At 49.7% G+C, this 24,231-nt stretch overlaps 1 protein-coding gene across 4 annotated transcripts in view; it reads left to right on the forward strand.

Moving 5' to 3' along the window:
* PPT1 (palmitoyl-protein thioesterase 1) overlaps positions 1-23,295 on the forward strand; it is a 227,349-nt gene extending 204,054 nt beyond the window's left edge. The window contains exons 9-10 of one of the 4 annotated variants that reach the window (XR_011279561.1): positions 19,763-21,384; positions 21,498-23,295. Coding sequence is in view for 1 of the 4 variants with exons in the window: in XM_069622394.1 (XP_069478495.1) it covers positions 19,763-19,885 (123 nt within the window). In the remaining 3 variants the exon portion in view is untranslated. Of the gene's footprint in view, positions 1-19,762 lie in introns of all 4 variants that reach the window. The other 3 variants (XR_011279562.1, XR_011279560.1, XM_069622394.1) reach the window with 3 other exon arrangements.
* The last annotated feature ends 936 nt before the right edge of the window (positions 23,296-24,231 follow it).

The following is a 24,231-nucleotide window of genomic DNA, read 5'->3' on the forward strand; positions in this document are numbered from 1 at the left end:
CTCTGTCCCTTACAGAAGTCCGCCCGGGAGAGTCCCCCTTCAGCTAACAAGCATTGAAGGTCGGGATGATCCTCCGAGTTGAGAACCTCTCCCACAGGAGAGTCTTCTGCCTCTTCTCCCAAAGGAGTTGAGTTTGGGTTTTCCACTGGACCCAGCCCGTCCGGAGCATGGATCCCAATGGGTGCTGTCGGAACAGCAGGAAGAGAAGGTGCTCCCTCCAGAGAGGTGGCCTTCTTGGTCTTCCTTCTTCTTGCCTTAGGCCTCGCCTTTGGCTCGGGTATCTGACCCACAGCCAGACCCGGTGTCACCTGTGATCTAGTGACTGCAGTAGCAGTCATGGGAAGACCATCCGAGATCAACCCCAACTCTACTAGATCATTGCAAACAAAGGGGGGTCTGGGAATCTCTCTACCAGCACGAACACAGCCCAATGACCTGTTCTTGGGTGAATAACCCCTGGGAGAGACTCTACCAAGTCTTTAGCTCACTGTCCTTTTCACAGAGAAGAAATTTCCCCGCATATCAGCCTTTGTTGTGCTGGTAGAGAGATTCCCAGACCCCCCTTTGTTTGCATACATTAACTTTGGGTTTCACCCTAGGTTAACAGGGCAATCCAGACGTGGACCCCTTGCTCACTGTTCTTAGAGAGGCAACAGTTTCACCTCACTGATGATGCCCAACAAGGCTGAAACACGTGTATGGGGTTACTGATGGTACTCTTGTTCAGAGGAGAATTGCCTAGCATTTCGGCACTGGACTGCCCCTGGGCAGGACAAAAGCTGATATGCGGGGAAATTTCTTCTCTGTCAAAAGGACAGTGAGCTAAAGACTTGGTAGAGTCTCTCCCAGGGGTTACTCACCCAAGAACAGGTCATTGGGCTGTGTTCGTGCTGGTAGAGAGATTCCCAGACCCCCCTTTGTTTGCATACATTAACTTTGGGTTTCACCCTAGGTTAACAGGGCAATCCAGACGTGGACCCCTTGCTCACTGTTCTTAGAGAGGCAACAGTTTCACCTCACTGATGATGCCCAACAAGCCTGAAACACGTGTATGGGGTTACTGATGGTACTCTTGTTCAGAGGAGAATTGCCTAGCATTTCGGCACTGGACTGCCCCTGGGCAGGACAAAGGCTGATATGCGGGGAAATTTCTTCTCTGTCAAAAGGACAGTGAGCTAAAGACTTGGTAGAGTCTCTCCCAGGGGTTACTCACCCAAGAACAGGTCATTGGGCTGTGTTCGTGCTGGTAGAGAGATTCCCAGACCCCCCTTTGTTTTTCTACTAGATCATTCCCTAACAAAATGTTAGCAGGGACATTGTCCTGAACCAGGACAGGAAGCTTCGCTGTCTTGTCGCCAATCATGAGTGTGACTAAGGCTACAGGTGATAATTTGGGAGGCCCACCAGCTAACCTGGTGGTTTGCAGAGGAGCACCTTCATAGTCCTCTGGCCTGAGCAGGGTCCTGTCCACCACTGTCATGCTTGCCCCAGTGTCTCTCAAACCAGTAGAAGGCTGGCCATTCAAGAGGACACTTCTCAAAAACCTACGGGTGTTCTGTGGGATAGTCGCCAGTACTTCCGCGTACTGGTCCCAGGCCCCAAGGGACACTAAGGAAATCTCCACCGGAGCACCAAATGTGATCCCGGCAGAGGAGGGGAGGACAGTGGCCTCCACCTCAGACACGGGGTAAGGGTAGGTCAGGCTGACAGCCTGTACTCCAAGTGCCTTACCTTTACACTTGGGGTCACCCCTTCTGTGATCCAGAGCCCCACAGTCCCAACAAGCGCCAGGAGTGCGGGGTACGGTACTGGAACCACTGGGAGCCTGCTTTGCAGCAGGTGGACCACTACTCTTATTCCCACCCCCAGATGACTTATCCCCACTAGATTTTTGGGTCTTAGGAGAGGAAGGTTTTGGTCTACCCGACTGTGACTGCTTGGGGGACTCCTCAGCTTTCTGAGAGGCCCCCTTCTCTTTGTCCTTCCCACTGGAGTCCTTAGGGGACACCCGGTGGGAGACCCACTTGTCAGCCAACCTAGCCAGCTTAAAGGGGTCCAAAATGTTCTGGTCAGCCACATACTGACGCAGCTCTGGTGAACAGGCTTCAGAGAAATGCTCAAAAAACAAGAGGTGGGACAATTCAACAAAAGTCTTAACCTTGTATCCATCGATCCACTCCATCATGTTCATGTGCGCAGCACTCACCCAGTCAACCCAAGACATATTCTCCTTTTTCTTAAAATCCCTGAACCTTCTAAGGTATTGGGTAGGTGTCTTGCCGAACTTGGCAATCAAAGCAGACTTCATACACTCGTACTGACCCCTTTCTTCCACACTCAGCTTCAGAATACAGTCATACCCGGTTTGAGGCACTCTGCTTAACAAACACTTCGCCCAATCTCTTTTATCCACATCATGAATCTCACAAGCCATTTCAAACGCTTCAATCCATTGGAGGATATCCGAACCCTCCACAAATACACCAACCAAATCTTTCATAAACTTGGTGGCTGCGGACCTGACACTCTCACTGGTTCTAGCTGAAGTCTCCACTCTAGCTTTCTCTAGCTGGATCCTCTGACATTCAGTGTCCTGGCTCTTGAGTTCAAGGTCCTTATTTTTGAGTGCAACTTGTTGAGCCAACTCCTCTTTCTTAAGCTCAGTATCTATTTCCAACTTGCGGTATTCAAAGGCCAATTTCATCCTTAATAACTCAAGCTCTAAGGAATTGCTGGAGTTTGGAACAGAGGCAGCAGGAATGGCGGCATTCCCAGAAACAGATTCAGCAGAAACCCCAGGGGCAGAGTCCTCATTGGTTGCATTCCCCCCCCTCATCAAGAGTTTCACCATCAGTCTGGTAGTCCACCAGGGCAGCTATCAGCTCAGCCCTAGACTTCTCCACAAAGTCTAACTCCCTAGCTTCACAAGCACTCTGGAGAGCCTCCAAGCTCATCCGAGTTAATTTGCCATTCGCAATAGACTCCATTGTTTGTAATGCAGTTACCTGGTACCAAACTAAACCTTAATTTAATAAAGGGCAAATATCCTTTGTAAGTGGCACGGTTATACACTGATTCTTAAAACCATAAGCATCCCACCGCTGCCACCAGTGTGAGAGAACGGGCCTCAACGACCGGTGGGGGGTGTCTGTACTCCCACTCCCTATATGGTGGAGGAGAGGCACAGGAGACCCCAGCCAAGATTCTCTATTCGGTAGCAATGGTCGAGCAATCAAGGCCTAGCTTCTCAGGAGGTGATGCAGGCTGGTTCTTAAGTACAGTGTATCCCCAAGCCCCCACAAAGGAATACCCACACTCTGTATTGGTTAGAACCCAGTCTTTATATAGTCAATAGTTAAGGTTATGTACATTTATCATAGTAACTCACTTTGTACTCTGGCAAAATCTACAATGGCAAATATTTACAATCCTAAAGTGGTACCACCCTAGATCTCATTGAAGTGCATGAACAATACTGTACAATGTCACACAGACCAATAGAGGGAAACCAGCAATAGAGAGAGGAGAGAAAATAAGATGGTTGAGCAATAGGCAGAATACTGACCCCTACCACTAGGCACAGTTCTGTGTGGAGATCCCCCCACCTGGGCAACCTGTAAAGAAAGATATAACACAAGCCCAGTCCATATATTGCTCTGCAAGTCTTATTCTCTCCTATAATGTTTTTACCCCCCCAATGTACCTGGTGGAGTCGAGTTCCTCGAAAAGGCGTCGACAAACGTCGAGGGACTCGCTGTTCGGCGACGGGGAATCGACGGCCCTTCTTGAATGCCTTCCCTTTCAAGCGGGAGGCACGGGGCGTCGAACGTCCGTCGACAAACGAGGTAGAACGATGTCGAAGAGGCGGCAGCTTCGTCCGAGCGGTGCTCGTCGGCGTCGGGGCGTCGGCGTCCTGCAAGGCGGAGGTGTGCGGGGCACCTCGATGACAATAGTTCTGGACCGCAAAGATTGTAGAGACGGGAGCCCAGCAAGGGCGTCGAGTCGTCCGAGTCTTTGAGGTCGTCGGGTGGCGGGAAACCCACCGGCAGGTTTCTCCTCGGCGCGTTGGTCGTCCTCGACTTTCTCCGGCAGGATAAGCGGTCGACGAAGCGGTCGAGAGAGTCCTTCGATTGAATGTTCTTAGGCAAAGGAGCGGACGGCTCCGGTCGTCGGCGGCACGGCGTCAATTGGTTCCCACGGTTGGGCAGCACAACTTCGACGGGCCTCCAGCGGTTACACAAACCTGCGAACCCTGGTCGACGGTAATGGACTTCGACGGCGTCGATGTCCGGGTGCTTCACTTCGATCTCCTCGGCGGTCCCGTCTCGGGTCGGCAGCCTTTCGAGGGTCTGTCTTCCAGGGCGCTTCGGCGAAGATTCAGCGGTGCTCGATGGTCCCTCGGAGCACGGGAAGAGGGCGCCTTACCAGGTCCTCTCTCGGGTCAGCCCTCGACGAATTCGTCAGCCTTCGGATCGGTCGAAGCAAATGCCACAGCAAGTCTTCTTCTTCCAGCTGGACGTCGAGGATCAGCAGTTCCAGTTACTCGTAGAGTGGAGACTCAGCTCCCTGGCTGCTTTAGGAGCACAATGGTCGCTTCTCAACCAAAGGTCCCTTCTGAACAATTTTCAGTGGTGAGAGGTCCCCAGATATACTATCCTGTCTCTCATCCACACTGCTGGCACACACACAGCAGCCAATCATACTGCAGGCCATTCATGCAGTCAGTCAGCCAATCAGGCACACAGTGCATTCAGGCCACACTCCTCCCTTTCAGACACTCACAACAAGGAATGTGGATTGGGGCAAGTACCCAGCCATTCAACACTACACACTGCATTCAGGCCAGTTTCGGGCAGGGCTGTCTCAGTCTTTGTCTCACATGCCAGAAACCAGACAACCACAACAAGAAGTGTATATTGGTCACACACTCCATTCACCCAGGTCCCACCCACAGGAGGTACCCACAACATACAGTCACTGGGAAGGCTCCAGCCAGTCTAGCTGGGCCTTCACAACAATACCATATATGGAACTTCCACCCAACAGCCAGTCTGGGGGAAGGGACAGAGTCAGGGCTTCCCAGGACTTTGGGAAAAACAAGACAACAGGCAATAGAAAGCAAGAGGCCACAGGGGCCATCTTGTTTTCTATCAGGAATCAACTGATCCCAATGGCAGGGCCTGGGTATCCCAAAATGGAGGACACCCAGAGCACCTGTCAAATTCAGCATGGAGCTGCCACCAGCCCATACCCTGCTCTGTGGGCCACCCACAGGTGCCCATAAACATACACTAGGGGTACAGGGTTGTACCCCTACCCATGGGTGCCATAAGGGTATCCCATGGGTCTGTTCACCAAACCAAAAGAGAGAGCTGCACTGCCAGGAGTCCCACATGGACTCCGGGGCAGAAAACATAACAGAACACACGGTAAAAACAGAAAAAAGGACAAGGATTCAGAGGCCCTGTCCCTCAGATGCATTTCCAGCATCACACTGCTCCCTGCTGATAAACAGCTTGAGGAGCTAAGCAGAGAGCTTTGAATTCAATGCACCTGGCCACTGGAAGCCACTGCTCCCTGCTGATAAACAGCTTAATGAGCTAAGCAGAGAGCTTTGAATTCAGTGCACCTGGCCACTGGAAGCCACTGCTCCCTGCTGATAAACCGCCTGAGGAGCTTAGCAGAGAGCTTTGAATTCAATGCACCTGGCCACTGGAAGCCACTGCTCCCTGCTGATAAACCGCTCGAAGGAGCTAAGCAGAGAGCTTTGAATTCAATGCCCCTGGCCACTGGAAGCCACTGCTCCCTGCTGATAAACCGCTCGGAGGAGCTAAGAAGAGAGCTTTGAATTCAATGCACCTGGCCACTGGAAGCCACTGCTCCCTGCTGATAAACAGCTTGAGGAGCTAAGCAGAGAGCTTTGAATTCAGTGCACCTGGCCACTGGAAGCCACTGCTCCCTGCTGATAGACTGCCTGAGGAGCTAAGCAGAGAGCTTTGAATTCAGTGTACCTGGCCACTGGAAGCCACTGCTCCCTGCTGATAAACAGCTTGAGGAGCTAAGCAGAGAGCTTTGAATTCAATGCACCTGGCCACTGGAAGCCACTGCTCCCTGCTGATAAACCGCTTGAGGAGCTAAGCAGAGAGCTTTGAATTCAATGCACCTGGCCACTGGAAGCCACTGCTCTCTGCTGATAAACCGCTTGAGGAGCTAAGCAGAGAGCTTTGAATTCAATGCACCTGGCCACTGGAAGCCACTTCTCCCTGCTGATAAACAACTTGAGGAGATAAGCAGAGAGCTTTGAATTCAATCCACCTGGCCACTGGAAGCCACTGCTCCTTGCTGATATACCGCTCAATGAGCTAAGCAGAGCGCTTTGAATTCAGTGCACCTGGCCACTGGAAGCCACTGCTCCCTGCTGATAAACAGCTTGAGGAGCTAAGCAGAGAGCTTTGAATTCAATGCACCTGGCCACTGGAAGCCACTTCTCCCTGCTGATAAACCGCTCGAGGAGCTAAGCAGAGAGCTTTGAATTCAATGCACCTGTCCACTGGAAGCCACTGGAAGCCACTGCTCCCTGCTGATAAACAGCTTGAGGAGCTAAGCAGAGAGCTTTCAATTCAATGCACCTCGCCACTGGAAGCCACTGCTCCCTGCTGATAAACAGCTTGAGGAGCTAAGCAGAGAGCTTTGAATTCAATGCACCTGGCCACTGGAGGCCACTGCTCCCTGCTGATAAACAGCTTGAGGAGCTAAGCAGAGAGCTTTGAATTCAATGCAACTGGCCACTGGAAGCCACTGCTCCCTGCTGATAAACAGCTTGAGGAGCTAAGCAGAGAGCTTTGAATTCAGTGCACCTGGCCACTGGAAGCCACTGCTCCCTGCTGATAAACCGCTTGAGGAGCTAAGCAGAGAGCTTTGAATTCAATGCACCTGGCCACTGGAAGCCACTGCTCCTTGCTGATAAACCGCTCAATGAGCTAAGCAGAGCGCTTTGAATTCAGTGCACCTGGCCACTGGAAGCCACTGCTCCCTGCTGATAAACAGCTTGAGGAGCTAAGCAGAGAGCTTTGAATTCAATGCACCTGGCCACTGGAAGCCACTGCTCCCTGCTGATAAACCGCTTGAGGAGCTAAGCAGAGAGCTTTGAATTCAATGCACCTGGCCACTGAAAGCAACTGCGCCCTGCTGATAAACCGCTTGAGGAGCTAAGCAGAGAGCTTTGAATTCAATGCACATGGCCACTGGAAGCCACTGCTCCCTGCTGATAGACCGCTTGAGGATCTAAGCAGAGAGTTTTGAATTCAATGCATCTGGCCACTGGAAGCCACTGCTCCCTGCTGATAGACTGCTTGAGGATCTAAGCAGAGAGTTTTGAATTCAATGCACCTGGCCACTGGAAGCCACTGCTCCCTGCTGATAAACAGCTTGGGGAGCTAAGCAGAGAGCTTTGAATTCAATGCACCTGGCCACTGGAAGCCACTGCTCCCTGCTGATAAACAGCTTGAGGAGCTAAGCAGAGAGCTTTGAATTCAATGCACCTGGCCACTGGAAGCCACTGCTCCCTGCTGATAAACAGCTTAATGAGCTAAGCAGAGAGCTTTGAATTCAGTGCACCTGGCCACTGGAAGCCACTGCTCCCTGCTGATAAACCGCCTGAGGAGCTTAGCAGAGAGCTTTGAATTCAATGCACCTGGCCACTGGAAGCCACTGCTCCCTGCTGATAAACCGCTCGAAGGAGCTAAGCAGAGAGCTTTGAATTCAATGCCCCTGGCCACTGGAAGCCACTGCTCCCTGCTGATAAACCGCTCGGAGGAGCTAAGCAGAGAGATTTGAATTCAATGCACCTGGCCACTGGAAGCCACTGCTCCCTGCTGATAAACCGCTCGGAGGAGCTAAGCAGAGAGCTTTGAATTCAATGCACCTGGCCACTGGAAGCCACTGTTCCCTGCTGATAAACCTTGAATTCAGTGCACCTGGCCACTGGAAGCCACTGCTCCCTGCTGATAAACAGCTTGAGGAGCTAAGCAGAGAGCTTTGAATTCAATGCACCTCGCCACTGGAAGCCACTGCTCCCCGCTGATAAACAGCTTGAGGAGCTAAGCAGAGAGCTTTGAATTCAGTGCACCTGGCCACTGGAAGCCACTGCTCCCTGCTGATAAACAGCTTGAGGAGCTAAGCAGAGAGCTTTGAATTCAATGCACCTGGCCACTGGAAGCCACTGCTCCCTGCTGATAAACCGCTTGAGGAGCTAAGCAGAGAGCTTTGAATTCAATGCACCTGGCCACTGGAAGCCACTTCTCCCTGCTGATAAACAACTTGAGGAGCTAAGCAGAGAGCTTTGAATTCAATCCACCTGGCCACTGGAAGCCACTGCTCCTTGCTGATAAACCGCTCAATGAGCTAAGCAGAGCACTTTGAATTCAGTGCACCTGGCCACTGGAAGCCACTTCTCCCTGCTGATAAACCGCTCGAGGAGCTAAGCAGAGAGCTTTGAATTCAATGCACCTGTCCACTGGAAGCCACTGGAAGCCACTGCTCCCTGCTGATAAACAGCTTGAGGAGCTAAGCAGAGAGCTTTCAATTCAATGCACCTCGCCACTGGAAGCCACTGCTCCCTGCTGATAAACAGCTTGAGGAGCTAAGCAGAGAGCTTTGAATTCAATGCACCTGGCCACTGGAAGCCACTGCTCCCTGCTGATAAACAGCTTGAGGAGCTAAGCAGAGAGCTTTGAATTCAATGCAACTGGCCACTGGAAGCCACTGCTCCCTGCTGATAAACAGCTTGAGGAGCTAAGCAGAGAGCTTTGAATTCAATGCACCTGGCCACTGGAAGCCACTGCTCCCTGCTGATAAACCGCTTGAGGAGCTAAGCAGAGAGCTTTGAATTCAATGCACCTGGCCACTGGAAGCCACTGCTCCTTGCTGATAAACCGCTCAATGAGCTAAGCAGAGCGCTTTGAATTCAGTGCACCTGGCCACTGGAAGCCACTGCTCCCTGCTGATAAACAGCTCGAGGAGCTAAGCAGAGAGCTTTGAATTCAACACACCTGGCCACTGGAAGCCACTGCTCCCTGCTGATAAACCGCTTGAGGAGCTAAGCAGAGAGCTTTGAATTCAATGCACCTGGCCACTGAAAGCCACTGCGCCCTGCTGATAAACCGCTTGAGGAGCTAAGCAGAGAGCTTTGAATTCAATGCACCTGGCCACTGAAAGCCACTGCGCCCTGCTGATAAACCGCTTGAGGAGCTAAGCAGAGAGCTTTGAATTCAATGCACCTGGCCACTGGAAGCCACTGCTCCCTGCTGATAGACCGCTTGAGGATCTAAGCAGAGAGTTTTGAATTCAATGCACCTGGCCACTGGAAGCCACTGCTCCCTGCTGATAGACCGCTTGAGGATCTAAGCAGAGAGTTTTGAATTCAATGCACCTGGCCACTGGAAGCCACTGCTCCCTGCTGATAGACTGCTTGAGGATCTAAGCAGAGAGTTTTGAATTCAATGCACCTGGCCACTGGAAGCCACTGCTCCCTGCTGATAAACAGCTTGAGGAGCTAAGCAGAGAGCTTTGAATTCAATGCACCTGGCCACTGGAAGCCACTGCTCCCTGCTGATAAACAGCTTGAGGAGCTAAGCAGAGAGCTTTGAATTCAATGCACCTGGCCACTGGAAGCCACTGCTCCCTGCTGATAAACAGCTTAATGAGCTAAGCAGAGAGCTTTGAATTCAGTGCACCTGGCCACTGGAAGCCACTGCTCCCTGCTGATAAACCGCCTGAGGAGCTTAGCAGAGAGCTTTGAATTCAATGCCCCTGGCCACTGGAAGCCACTGCTCCCTGCTGATAAACCGCTCGGAGGAGCTAAGCAGAGAGATTTGAATTCAATGCACCTGGCCACTGGAAGCCACTGCTCCCTGCTGATAAACCGCTCGGAGGAGCTAAGCAGAGAGCTTTGAATTCAATGCACCTGGCCACTGGAAGCCACTGTTCCCTGCTGATAAACCTTGAATTCAGTGCACCTGGCCACTGGAAGCCACTGCTCCCTGCTGATAAACAGCTTGAGGAGCTAAGCAGAGAGCTTTGAATTCAATGCACCTCGCCACTGGAAGCCACTGCTCCCCGCTGATGAACAGCTTGAGGAGCTAAGCAGAGAGCTTTGAATTCAGTGCACCTGGCCACTGGAAGCCACTGCTCCCTGCTGATAAACAGCTTGAGGAGCTAAGCAGAGAGCTTTGAATTCAATGCACCTGGCCACTGGAAGCCACTGCTCCCTGCTGATAAACAGCTTGAGGAGCTAAGCAGAGAGCTTTGAATTCAATGCACCTGGCCACTGGAAGCCACTGCTCCCTGCTGATAAACAGCTCGAGGAGCTAAGCAAAGAGCGTTGAATTCAATGCACCTGGCCACTGGAAGCCACTGCTCCCTGCTGATAAACCGCTTGAGGAGCTAAACAGAGAGCTTTGAATTCAATGCACCTGGCCACTGAAAGCCACTGCGCCTTGCTGATAAACCGCTTGAGGAGCTAAGCAGAGAGCTTTGAATTCAATGCACCTGGCCACTGGAAGCCACTTCTCCCTGCTGATAGACCGCTTGAGGATCTAAGCAGAGAGTTTTGAATTCAATGCACCTGGCCACTGGAAGCCACTGCTCCCTGCTGATAGACCGCTTGAGGATCTAAGCAGAGAGTTTTGAATTCAATGCACCTGGCCACTGGAAGCCACTGCTCCCTGCTGACAAACAGCTTGAGGAGCTAAGCAGAGAGCTTTGAATTCAATGCACCTGGCCACTGGAAGCCACTGCTCCCTGCTGATAGACCGCCTGAGGAGCTAAGCAGAGAGCTTTGAATTCAATGCACCTGGCCACTGGAAGCCACTGCTCCCTGCTGATAAACCGCTCGAAGGAGCTAAGCAGAGAGCTTTGAATTCAATGCCCCTGGCCACTGGAAGCCACTGCTCCCTGCTGATAAACCGCTCGGAGGAGCTAAGCAGAGAGCTTTGAATTCAATGCACCTGGCCACTGGAAGCCACTGCTCCCTGCTGATAAAAGGCTCGAGGAGCTAAGCAGAGAGCTTTGAATTCAATGCACCTGGCCACTTGAAGCCACTGCTCCCTGCTGATAAACTGCTCGAGTGTAGGGGGCCAAAACAAAGGAGTCCCAAGCGAAGAAGTAGGGGAGAACCCACCACCTCGGTCTTGTCCCCATTGAGTTTCTGCCAATTGCCTTTCGTCCACTCCCCCACTGCTGCCAGGAACTGACTCGTGCACAGCGACATCTCAACCTGGTTAAGATCCACACAAACCAGAATTTGAGTGTCGTCGGCATAAGAGTAGCACCGGAGGCCAAAGGGGCGGACGATTGATTGATTGATATTTTATTCCTATCGCGCTCAGAGCGCAAGTATTTCACAAGTGTTTCAGAGACGAGACCCGAGAGGCCTGCCCAGGAGTGGTCGACGGTGTCAAAAGCCACTGAAGGATCCAACAAAATCAGGGTACCCACTCCCCCGCTATCATCAAGCATGGAAACCAGAACACTGTCTGTGCCCCGCCCCAGACGGAAGCCCGACTGAAAGGAGTCCAAGAGCCCAGAGGACTCAAGAAAAGAAGAAAGAAGAGGAGAGACCAAAACTTCAAGCAGTTTCATGAAAAAAGGTAAGCACGAGATAGGACGAAAGTTAGCAATAACTAAAGGCTCCAGTGAGGTATGGCCACAGCCTATTTAAGCTTATGCTGGCTATGTCCAGATTGGCAGGACAAGTTGACTGCTTGTGATACCCGACCGACTATATCCGGCATGATATATCTTAAGCACATCCAGAGGAACTGGATCGTAAGGAGCTGCAGATTTCAAGTGCAACAAGGTCTGTCCCACCAATTCCTCAGCGAATATCGGGAAGTCGGACCAAGTCTGGAGGATATCCAGTGATGCAGGTACAGAGTAGCTGCATACAGCAGGATACTGGACAAATGTAATGCTGGCACGTAAATGATCCATTTTAGTGACAAAATAGGCCACTGATTCACAGAGCACCTGTGATGGTGGCACTGTAGGCGTGATATTGGTGGTAGAAGATGGTGGCCTAACCACCGGGAAATGTTCCTTGGCCTGGTTTAGCACATTCTTAATTCTAAGAGTAAAGTGGGCCCTCTAGGCTTCATCAATAGCAGTATGGCAGCTTTTCATGAGTTGGCAAAACGCCACTTTTGCCAATGATCCAGTGGAATGCCACCAATTACGCTCTGCCTGTCTCGGCTTGGGACGGGCATATTTAAGATCATTAGAGAAGCAAGGCTTCGAAGCCCACCTACGCAGTTGGCTGAATTTAAGAGGAGCCACAGCATCAGCCGCTGCTTGAGAGATTCTGTAAGAGAAAAGTACGCTGAGAATTCTGAGCTGCGCAACGCCAGTTCCAATGCCAAACGGTGACGGGAAGCATCTTTACCAAAGAGATCGAAGTTTAATCGTGAAATGAACTAAAAAATGGTCTGACCAGACCACCGGAACAGTAGCAGGGGTAGAGACGGAGGACTCCTCAGACGGACTCAGATCAAGGGTGTTACCCAAAACATGAGTGGGCCTGTTAATGAACTGATGAAGACCCAGATTGGAGCATGCCTCAAACAAAATGAGTGACCGAAGGAGGATGGGGCTGGTTAAATTCAATATTAAATTCACCCAGCACAGTGAAATGTGTATATTTTACCTTTAGATCCGCTATCGGGTCAAGAAAAGGGTTCAAAAACCCTGAATCTGAGCCAGGGGGCCTATAAACAATAAGAAAGTGTCATGCCAGGGTTGCAAAAGTGCCATGCCAGGGTTGCAAAAGTGCCATGCCAGGGTTGCAAAAGTGCCATGCCAGGGTTGCAGATAGTGTAAGACAAATCAGCAAAGCTTCCATGCCCATCGTGTGCACTAAAGGGGACTGAGTTCACTGAAAATCAGTTTTCAAGATAATTGCCACCCCACCACGGAGGGGAGACATTCTGTCCAGGTGGATAATTTTGTAATCTGCTGGCAGAGCGTTGTGCAACACCGGGACACTAGCCACGGTAAGCCATCAGGAAGGCACTCAGCTAATACGTCCTGTACGTGAGCAGCATGGGCTACCAGAGAGCGAGTATTCGATTAAAATACCTTTTAGAGAGGAACTTACCTCACCTGCACATCTAAAGTATGGGTCCAGTTTAAAGGAAACCATCTCGGCTGGAGCAAGGCCAAGAATCGTTTTACGCATAAGTCCAGCAGTGGAAACCTTGCCCAACCCGTCCAGAACCCGGGTGAACCCAGCCTTCCCCAAGCACATATGTGTAGTGGGTCACGTGCAGCGTGCTGAAATGAAACTGGGAGATAAACGTCCCAGTAATACGGCCGTGATAAACGAACAAATGTATTCCCCCCGGCAAGATACACTATTAAAAGGAAGGCAGCTTCAGATAAAACAATGCACAGAGCCCCAGTATTTAACTGACATGCTCCAGGACAAAGAGGCAACCTTCCCGTTTGTCTCCTGCTAAGGTTGGCCTCGTGGTAAGTGCAGTCACCCCACTGCTGAAATCCTCAATGCACATGAGTCTATGTGGATCCTCAGTGTATATTTGTACAAGCAGTTGTCCTCACATATGGTTGCCCCAACTCTTTGTTGGACCCTCGGGTCAGCCTTACTGAGATATAATAATAACACAAATGATATTGAGTGTGGGTTGACCTTGGAGTTTGCCCTTTCTCCACACCACGGGTGCGATCTTGAGGGAGCATTTGTAACTTGTCAAGGGTGCGCTCTTTCTCTTAATCTTTCTGGAGATCTTGTGTGTGGGATTGAGGTGCGTTGATGTTGCTTACTACCTGCTACAGACCCAGGGCTAGATAACCCACAATGTCTGATGCCTTAACGGGTACAAGACTGAAATCCTGATCTGTGGCAAAATTCATTTCACACACCTGCCCTTTACTTGGACTCCCATCATGAGCTCTCCCCTGCACCAGGGAAGATGGCCAGGAATGTGGGTATGATTTCTGACTTGGAATGACCTTCAGTCCTCAAATATCTGCAGTCATCAGGAGCACCAACCACCAATTGCACAAACTTCACAGAATTCCCCTTTTCTTGTGCCTGCCATAAAGTTAGCATTCCCTGTGTCATCGCCTTTTCCAGACTGGATTCCTGCAATGTCCTGTATGCTGGTGACCCCAGATACACCTTGAAACACCACCAATTGGTCCAGAGCAAGGAAGCATGGACGATCTTTGACCCCCAGACAAGAAAAGCTTTTCTCCCTAGCGTCTTCTTGAGACAGATAGTGGAATTTAAACATCTGTGTTCCATTCACTTTGTGAACTGTCACACTGGCTGTTCGGATGGATTTTCAGAACCAACCTCGTGGGATGGTCCCGAGTCCCGAGTATCCAACCTAGTTGGTGAGCAAGGTTATTGACACTTGGTTTAGCCAAACCCAATTAACGTAGTGTAGCAAAACAGTAAGGCAGGAAATGTGCAGGTGTAATGGTAGAAAGAGCCACACAGAGTATTCAAATGAATACTCAGTTTCTTGGGTCTTAAAACATGTGATGAATCTAATGATGCCATCCCTACTTTCCTGGGGATAGCCTCTGCCCATGTGGCCAGGGGCCGGCAGCTGCTGTGTGGCCAGGGGCCGGCAGCTGCTGTGTGGCCAGGGGCCGGCAGCTGCTATCTGATCCTGAGCCTGGGGATGGCTATTTGAGGGAGGATCACATTGGAGGAGGCGACCCTCAGGGGGATGACACGACATCAGGTGAGAAAACGTAGTCCCCTTTTCTCTTAGGGGTTAACTATAACCCTGAAACTTCCCAGGTCTCCAAGAACAATTGTAGTGTTGCACTAGAACGTCCAAAAGGTAAACATTTATGTTACTGTTGGAGTGATTCTTCCCCCATCCACTTTTTGGGATGTTGATAACCGGCTTAAGTTAGACTATTTATATAACTCCAACCTCTCTTTTGTCACAGAGTTACAATACAAGGAGAAGGATGTGACAAAGAACAGTAGGGCTGCCCCCCTCCCCCACACCCCCCCTGTGGAAACACAGAGACGAGGCGCAAACCTGGAGAGACTAAGATTAATAGAGCTAGGAAGCCTGCTTTGTGTTTTAGCTGTTGGAAGAGATTGAGTGGTGGCGGGACATTGAAAATATTGGACGAGAAGTGGCTGGCAGAGAGAGATGGAGCCTGCAACAGCATACGACTTGTTCAGAAGCCGCAGAGAGTCCTTCTTTTTTCCAAGCGTCGGCTAGGAAACCGTCACAGGGTGCAGTGCAGACAGCGTCCCAGTCCAGGAACAAACCCTGAGGGCAGGTGAGTGGTGACGGTGACAGAGAAAGCTGACACAAGCACTGCTAGCCGGTCTGGCGAATCGGGAAGAAGACGGGACAGCGAGCCATGCCGGCAGAGCATTGCTAGCGAGAAGCGTTACGGAAAGTTGAGCTTCGGAGTAGCCGCGTTGGGAAGTAGTGCCGGTTGTCCGTGGAGGCCCCCGAAGAAGGAAGTAGTGGCGGGAACTGGAAGTCGCGGCAGGGCTTCGTTCCGATGAGAGTGCAGCAGATACCGAGGCAAATACCCAAATGTGTGTGAGTGGAGCGAGAAAACGCGGATGATGTCAGTGACCCCAAATGAGAGAAGTGAACACTGAAACTGAGGCAAAGAGACCCTGAAAGAGTGAATTGCTTGTCACGAGTGGTGTAAGGGGTTGGCCTCAGGAGATTGTGTTACTTGTTCCACAATGCTTTTATTTAAATAATAAAAGGGAATGGAAAATGCCTCTCTAGCCCGAACTCTATGATATGATGGGTTATTTATAACGCGCTTAATACCCAGAGGTTTCTAAGCGCGGACCCGGGATCTAACCTGTGGTGCTCCGCATCGCCTTCCTTCCAAGGTGAGCATGTAGCCCCGGAGCTACCCTCCCGAGATGAACCTATGAGGAGTTTCCCTGCCTCAACAAAACAAACTAATGAGACAGTCTTTGTCAGAATCTCCAAAATAAAACAAAAACAAAATAATACTCACGATCCTGTGTCAAAACTCTATTCTCACCCTCCCACTCAAAATGTTGCAAAAACCTACTACCAGAGGAAATTAAGTATTTTGGCTGCTACTCTGCAGCTTTCCTTATTACTTAACATGTCAAACTAGTTTTTAGTATACTAGAGTTAACCTTTACTTCTGAGGACGGATCTTCCTGGCAAAAGATAAACACATCCAACAATGCCAAAGGGACAATGCCCTTCCCTGGTCTTTCCAAGAGTATGGCTGTTATTTGCTACCTTTGGCAGACTTGATCTGCTCTCCTGCCCAATACTCCCAGTATTGCGTTTCCCAGATTCACTGGGACAAGGAAGAGTGTGGCTTCTACCAGGCAAATGGCCCCAATGCTTGGTAGTCCTTTAGATCTGCAGCCTTTTATTCATTTTATTCCAACTCCCAATTTTGGTTTCACAGTATCACTGGGACGAGGAAAAGGGCTGATTACTTTCCTCCAGCTGTATGTTGGGCATTTTGTTCATGCCCGTTCCTTTTCTCATTGGGAAACCAGGTCAGGTTCTTCCTTTAAGGGATTGTTTTAATTACATATGCCGGCCTATGTTGTCTGTGTTGTAACGTGCCTTGGGTTTTTCTTATTTTAAATGTACCTGCATTTTCAGCCCCTTGATTGATAGTTTCACCCAGCTTTATTCAGAGCACAGATCCTCCCACTGACGCAAAGCACATACCTTGTATTGCTCTTGGCAGAGCGGGATGCTTCTCCGTAGCCCTGGTACTTCTTTGGAGCTTTCACCTCCCCTTCGGCTGCTCCGCGATGTGGTCCCTGAAACCCCTCCATGTCTCTCTCCACGGATCCTGTGGGACGACCTCTTCCCTGTTACGGCAGAGATGGTGCCTTGTTTGTATATTTGAACGTCTGTGTTCAAATATTGCACTCGCCGCTCTCCGGAAGGTGGGGGCCTATTCTGCCTCCTAACGCCGACTGTGTTCGATCACCAGTGTTTACATCAGACTGCAAATCGTTGCCTGGTAGAACTTTCAACTTGCAATTTAGGAACGCTGTGCACGTTCCACTATCAGCCTTATGTCTCTTCCACAGGTTTCAGGCTGATGAACAGCAGACTGCCTGTTTGCTTGTCAGTTTTTGTTATTCCAGCTCTTCCTTGCTTCTCTGGTCACCCGCCGACATGAGGGATTTCTTTTGCTTTCTTCAATCCACTTCTCATTCTCTTACTGCCACAACCTCTGCCATTTTTATAACCACTGTTGCTGCCTCTACAACTACGACTACTACTGCTACTTCTTCCACACCTGTAACTGGTCTCTACTTCTTATGGTAGGAATGTCTCAGATGACTGAAATACCACTAGAGCATTGATGGCAGTTTTTCAGCACCTCCGTATAGGGCCTCCTGGTTCCAGTACTACACACGTATTACTGATTTCATTTTATTGAACCACCTCGACTGATGTGTCCTGTGAGTTTTAGAATTAGGGGAAGTGTAGGGGATCTTTTGACTATGTTGGATTTTTGGGATGGGATCAATGTTTGCTTGTGGGTGAAAGGGGATGTAACCCCTGGGTCCGTCACAGTGGGGAAGGGGAGTAATCCTCATTGTCAGTGCTTTGCCATAAAGTAACTTGGGCAAGATCCAAGCCCCCTTGTACTGAATTGAGAAAGGGAGAATGTAATATAAAGTCCTGGCAGGAGAGTATACCAGGTGTTTTTGCGAGTCTTGGACCCGCAGCCAAGTTCTATTATCCTGAAGAAGAATCCTAAGGAAGACTTGTGCCCTTAAGATTTGAAATTGTATTGAATGTGGAAAAGGCCTGGGGAAGGGAGTCATTTCCAGAGAGTGAATTGCAACACAAGAGGAGGGAGTTATCCTCTTGAATTATAAAGAACTTGGTTATTCTTTGAATGTTTGTTTTGGCAGAGAGAATCCTAGGGAAGAGAGCCATTCCCTCTGGAACTGTGAGAATTATCCATTTGGAACTTTTGTTCTGGAGTTATATCTTTTGTTGAACTTGAACATTTGTGCACTTTCTGAACAAAACACAATACCCTTCACACCTTAGTTTGTTTTAGAATGTGACGGCTAAGATAGGATTTCGGACACAGGACGTTTTTGCTTTGGACAACTTGACAGGGTACGATGTTATTTCATCGCCTGCTGTTACATCACCAGGCTTTTAAACGTGCACATTACATCGTATGTGCTCATCGATTTTTTTAGGAGGGGGTGGGAAAGGGCAAATAAGAGTTTGGGCGGGTGGGCAATAGTAAAAAATAAGTGTGGGTGGGGGGTTTGAGGGCCAAAAAAAAAAAACGAGCACATTCAATGGAATGTGCACGTTTAAAAGCCTGGCGATGAAATCACATGGAACCCTTGACAGACCCTTAATTTTGGTTGAGGTTGGTAAATACCTCCAGGATTAGGGACAGTGAGTCATTTTCCAACCCTTTTATTATTTCATCAAAAGTCTGTAACCGCCACTATGAATCCTGTGTCCGTCTCTCATTCCTGGCTCCTCACACACACATGAATTGTAAAATAGAAGATAAGTAGTTACCAGCTACACGTTCATTTGAAAAACAGTAGAAGTAGTTTAGCAATAAAACAGGAGACCATAGGCAGTAAAGTGGATAAATCAGCAGTAAAGCATTGGAATAAAATACCCAAACTTACCAAATAAACCCCCCAACCCTCTAGAAGTCCTTCCCTGCTAAGGTAAGTAGGCCTGGTGCCTCGAAAAGTTACCCAGGTAAGTACCTGTTGCTAGGTGCTAAAAGTCCTTAAAATTGAAAAAGTGGCACACGTTCCAGTGAAAGAAAAGAAAGGTATGTTTGTAGATTAGGGGAACTGTTGTCTTCTTCACCTTACTGGGATTTTACGAGTATGTTAGTCATTACCATTGTCTACTTTTCGTTACTGAGATTCTAGGAACGTGTCTTCGTCATTGCAATTGTCTGCTTTTGTTGCCGAGATTCTAAGAGTGTGTTGGCCAGTGTCTTTATCACCTTACTGGGATTATAGTAGTATGTTGGCCGTTGTCATGGTCTTCACCTTACTGAGATTCTCAGTATGTTGGTCATTGCCATGGTCTTCTTCCGTTGGTGAGATTTTAAGCATGTCTTGGTCATTGCCCTTGTGTACTTTCGTTGCTTGTGTCTTTATCACCTTACTCGGATTCTAGGAGTGTCTTGGTCATTGCTGTTGCTGTCTTTACACTACTGAGATTCTGTGGGGAAGGGGAGTAATCCTCATTGTCAGTGCTTTGAGTGGGTTGGTCAGTGTCTTTTTCCCCTTATTCGGATTCTAGGAGTGTCCCGGTCATTGCTGTTGCTGTTTTTACACTACTGAGATGTTCTGGGTGTGGGTTGGTCAGTGTCTTTATCACCTTACTCGGATTCTAGGAGTGTCTTTGTCATTGCTGTTGCCTTCTTTACATTACTGAGATTCCAGGAGTGGGTTGGTCAGTGTGTTTTTCCCCTTATTCGGATTCTAGGAGTGTCCTGGTCATTGCTGTTGCTGTTTTTACACTACTGAGATGTTCTGGGTGTGGGTTGGTCAGTGTCTTTATCACCTTACCCGGATTCTAGGAGTGTCTTAGTCATTGCTGTTGCCTTCTTTACACTACTGAGATTCGGGGAGTGGGTTGCCATTGACATTGTCTTCTCTCTCCCCACCCACCATTGCTGACATTTTGAGTTTTTCAGTCACTGACATTGTTCTTTCTTCTCACAGGACCGCTTGGGGCTGAAGGCAATGGATAAGGCTGGACAGCTGGTGTTTCTCTCCTCTGATGGAGACCACCTCCATTTCACAGATGAATGGTTTAATGCCAATCTCGTCCCCTACCTGCAGTGACCTCCGTCTTTCCGCCAATGACTGAATGTTCCTATAGATAATCCTTTGGTTTCTCCAGTGACTACGGGGCCTGTAATTAACCTGCTGTGGTTATTTTGGACATTCTAGTTCCTGCACTGACATCTTATTGCTGTGGGAAGCGCCATGCATTGAACAGCGCTTTGACTCTGCTGCAGCCCCACTGCAGCACACACAGCTACTGTGCAAGCGGGTAGAACATTTCAGATTCTGTCATTTCTTTAGCCTCAGGATGTTTGAAAAGCATTTCAGTTCAGAAACCTCTATGAGAATGTGTTAAATAAGTTGCTGGACTCACACCAAGGCTTGAGATGGTTGGAGTGTCAGAGGAGGGTGCAGCTGGTTATGGGGAGAAAGGTAGCTACAGGACGGGTTCCATGGGGAGAGCCTTCTTTTTGACATAGGCAGGTAGTTCAGAGTGTTCTGCCCCCACCCATCAAACCTCCCTAGTGGTCTTAACCTTTCATTGAGAATGGAGCCATCAGAGGCGCCAACCTTGCACAGGTAGAAACCATGCCCTGCAATTTAGTCCAATCACTAAGAGCACTCAACACACTCCATAGGTGAGCTGTGCACAGGGGCCTCCATTCTCCCCATAGGTAAACAAACACATTAGCAGCGGGAGCTGTACACTGGGGCCGCCACTCTCCCCATCGGTAAAGACATTAGCAGCGTGAGCTGTACACTGGGGCCGCTACTCTCCATAGGAAAACGAACACATGAGCAGCGTAAGCTGTACACTGGGGCCTCCTCTCTTTATAGGTATACAAACACTGGCGCCTCCACACTCTCCATAGGTAAACATACACATGAGCAACGTGAGCTGTACACTGAGGCCTCCACTCTCTCCATAGGTAAACAAACACATGACTAGCGTGAGCTGTACACTGAGGCCTCCACTCTCTCCATAGGTAAACAAACACATGAGCAGCGTGAGCTGTACACTGAGGCCTCCACTCTCTCCATAGGTAAACATACACATGAGCAACGTGAGCTGTACATTGGGGCTTCCACTCTCTCCATAGGTAAACAAACACATGAGCAGCGTGAGCTGTACACTGAGGCCTCCACTCTCTCCATAGGTAAACAAACACATGACTAGCGTGAGCTGTACACTGAGGCCTCCACTCTCTCCATAGGTAAACAAACACATGAGCAGCGTGAGCTGTACACTGAGGCCTCCACTCTCTCCATAGGTAAACAAACACATGACTAGCGTGAGCTGTACACTGAGGCCTCCACTCTCTCCATAGGTAAACAAACACATGAGCAGCGTGAGCTGTACACTGAGGCCTCCACTCTCTCCATAGGTAAACAAACACATGACTAGCGTGAGCTGTACACTGAGGCCTCCACTCTCTCCATAGGTAAACAAACACATGAGCAGCGTGAGCTGTACACTGAGGCCTCCACTCTCTCCATAGGTAAACAAACACATGACTAGCGTGAGCTGTACACTGAGGCCTCCACTCTCTCCATAGGTAAACAAACACATGAGCAACGGGAGCTGTACACTTGGGCCGCCACTCTCTCCATAGGTAAACAAACACATGAGCAGCGTGAGCTGTACATTGGGGCTTCACTCTCTCCATAGGTAAACAAACACATGAGCAGCGTGAGCTGTACACTGAGGCCTCCACTCTCTCCATAGGTAAACAAACACATGAGCAGCGTGAGCTGTACACTGAGGCCTCCACTCTCTCCATAGGTAAACAAACACATGACTAGCGTGAGCTGTACACTGAGGCCTCCACTCTCTCCATAGGTAAACAAACACATGACTAGCGTGAGCTGTACACTGAGGCCTCCACTCTCTCCATAGGTAAACAAACACATGAGCAGCGTGAGCTGTACACTGAGGCCTCCACTCTCTCCATAGGTAAACAAACACATGACTAGCGTGAGCTGTACACTGAGGCCTCCACTCTCTCCATAGGTAAACAAACACATGAGCAACGGGAGCTGTACACTTGGGCCGCCACTCTCTCCATAGGTAAACAAACACATGAGCAACGGGAGCTGTACACTTGGGCCGCCACTCTCTCCATAGGTAAACAAACACATGAGCAGCGTGAGCTGTACATTGGGGCTTCACTCTCTCCATAGGTAAACAAACACATGAGCAGCGTGAGCTGTACATTGGGGCTTCCACTTTCTTCATAGGTACACAAACACATGAGCAACGGGAGCTGTACACTTGGGCCGCCACTCTCTCCATAGGTATACAAACACATGAGCAGCGGGAGCTGTACACTTGGGCCACCACCCTCTCCATAGGTATACAAACACATGAGCAGCGGGAGCTGTACATTGGGGTCTCCACTCTCTCCATCGGTAAACAAACACATGAGCAACGGGAGCTGTACACTGGGGCCTCCACTCTCTCCATAGGTACACAAACACATGAGCAACGGGAGCTGTACACTTGGGCCGCCACCCTCTCCATACATATACAAACACATGAGGAGCGGGAGCTGTACACTGGAGCCTCCACTCTCTTCATTGGTAAACACATGAGCAGTGTGAGCTGTACACTGGGGCCTCCATTCTCTCCATAGGTATACACATGAGCAGGGCTAGCTCTATGATGAGTTAAAGAATGCAACCAATTGAAGCAGCCAGTCCAGCCGCCAACATACTGTATGCCCCTAATATAACCCATTCGGGCAGCTTCTGCTGTACTGTGACTTTCAGGAGATGGCTGCTGAGGCCACCTCTGCTGTACTGTGGGTCCCAAGATATGAGCAGCTCAGGCAGCCACGCCACCCTTAACAGAACTGCAAGAACTTGATGGGACCCACTTGGGCTACCGAAGGCCTATAGTGAGGTCCAGGATGTGGCCCAACGAGTCATCCGAAGCAGCCCTAATGTACACATAGCGCTTCCTGCTGTTTGGGAGTGGCCAATGTCCCATGAGTGAGAATATTCTCTGTGAGGTGACGTAGCTGGGTAGTCTAAAATACAAGACTGCATCAGTGTGAATAAGGGGCACAGAAGATAAGGGTGAAACATCTTGTATACGATACAATAATTTGTAAACTAAATACTAGGCAAAAGACTCCTGCTCGCTCTCTAAAGGTAGCACAGTCTTTATGCAGTACGTACTGAGTTATAGGAGAAGGCACAGTTCGGGCTGAGGTAGCACAGTCTCGGGAGGCAGCAGTTTCTCAAGAATCTCTCTTAGGAATAGTGCAGTCAGGTAGCACAGGTTCCCAGTAGGTACACAGTCTCCCGGGACCTCCTTTCCCCCAAACCCCCTGCATTCCTACCTATAAGGGCCCATTAGAGTGTGATACTCCCACTGAAGCTGCTTTCTAAAAACCTTAAAACTCACTTGTGATTTGCACTGGTAAATAATTCTACTTGAAATAATAAAAGTCTAGATTTCCAAAGTGTGAAATTCTCTTTTGTTGTACACTATGCCGTGCACCCCTGTTTCTGGTGTAATGAGCTGCTACGGCATCACTGGTGCCGGTGTGCTGCTCCAGTGCTTCCATGTCCCCTTTGACAGCAGTATTGCCTCCCCAATCCACATGCCATCAATTACAGGAAACGTAACAAGGTACCATGTGTTGGGATGAAAGTCCTGGGCTGTGGCTGCCTCTGCCATGACCCACACATTGGTTTGCTTGTCACCAAACTTCTCTTTAAGTGAGCATTTTTTCCAAGGACTCAATAGGGATGCAACATTGTGGAATTGTTGATGTTAAAGGTATTTGTACTGTGCAAAGGCACCACCGGAGTGGTCCCCAGGTGCTCTGGCGAATCTGAGGAGGAGGGGCGGCCCCCATAAGCCTCTCAGGGTCGGATGTCCAAAAAGTACCTTGTGTCCTTCTACAGCAGTAAACTGGCCTAGTTAGCTCGTTTGTGCCCTGGAAGATAGTTGCCTTACTGGGCAAACTCCTGAGAAGCTGGTCATCTCCCAGCTGATCCACCACACTGAATCTGTTGGTTGTCTCCACGACCACCAGCCTGGCTCCAGTGCAGCCAGAGGCATAGAAACTGCACTCCTGAATACCTGTAAAGATTTTCTCTCCATTCTCGATTCCAACTTTCCTTCTGTTCTCAGCCTTCTTGACCTTTCCTCTGCCTTTGATACGGTCAATCATGCCACCCTTATAAATAGGCTCCGTGATACGCTGGGCATCACAGACCTGCCACTGGGCTGGTTGACCTCCTTCCTCTCTGACCGACCTTCCCAGGTTCAACTCGGCCCTTTCCTTTCCCCATCACACTCTCCACCTGCAGCGTTTCTCAGGGCTCTATCCTCTCGCTGTGGCTCTTCAACATCTACCTTGCCTCTCTGGCCCATTTGATCTCAGCCTCCT

This window comes from Ambystoma mexicanum, chromosome 11, assembly GCF_040938575.1.
Source record: "Ambystoma mexicanum isolate Mex_15411 chromosome 11, UKY_AmexF1_1, whole genome shotgun sequence".
NCBI classification, from domain to species: domain Eukaryota; kingdom Metazoa; phylum Chordata; class Amphibia; order Caudata; family Ambystomatidae; genus Ambystoma; species Ambystoma mexicanum.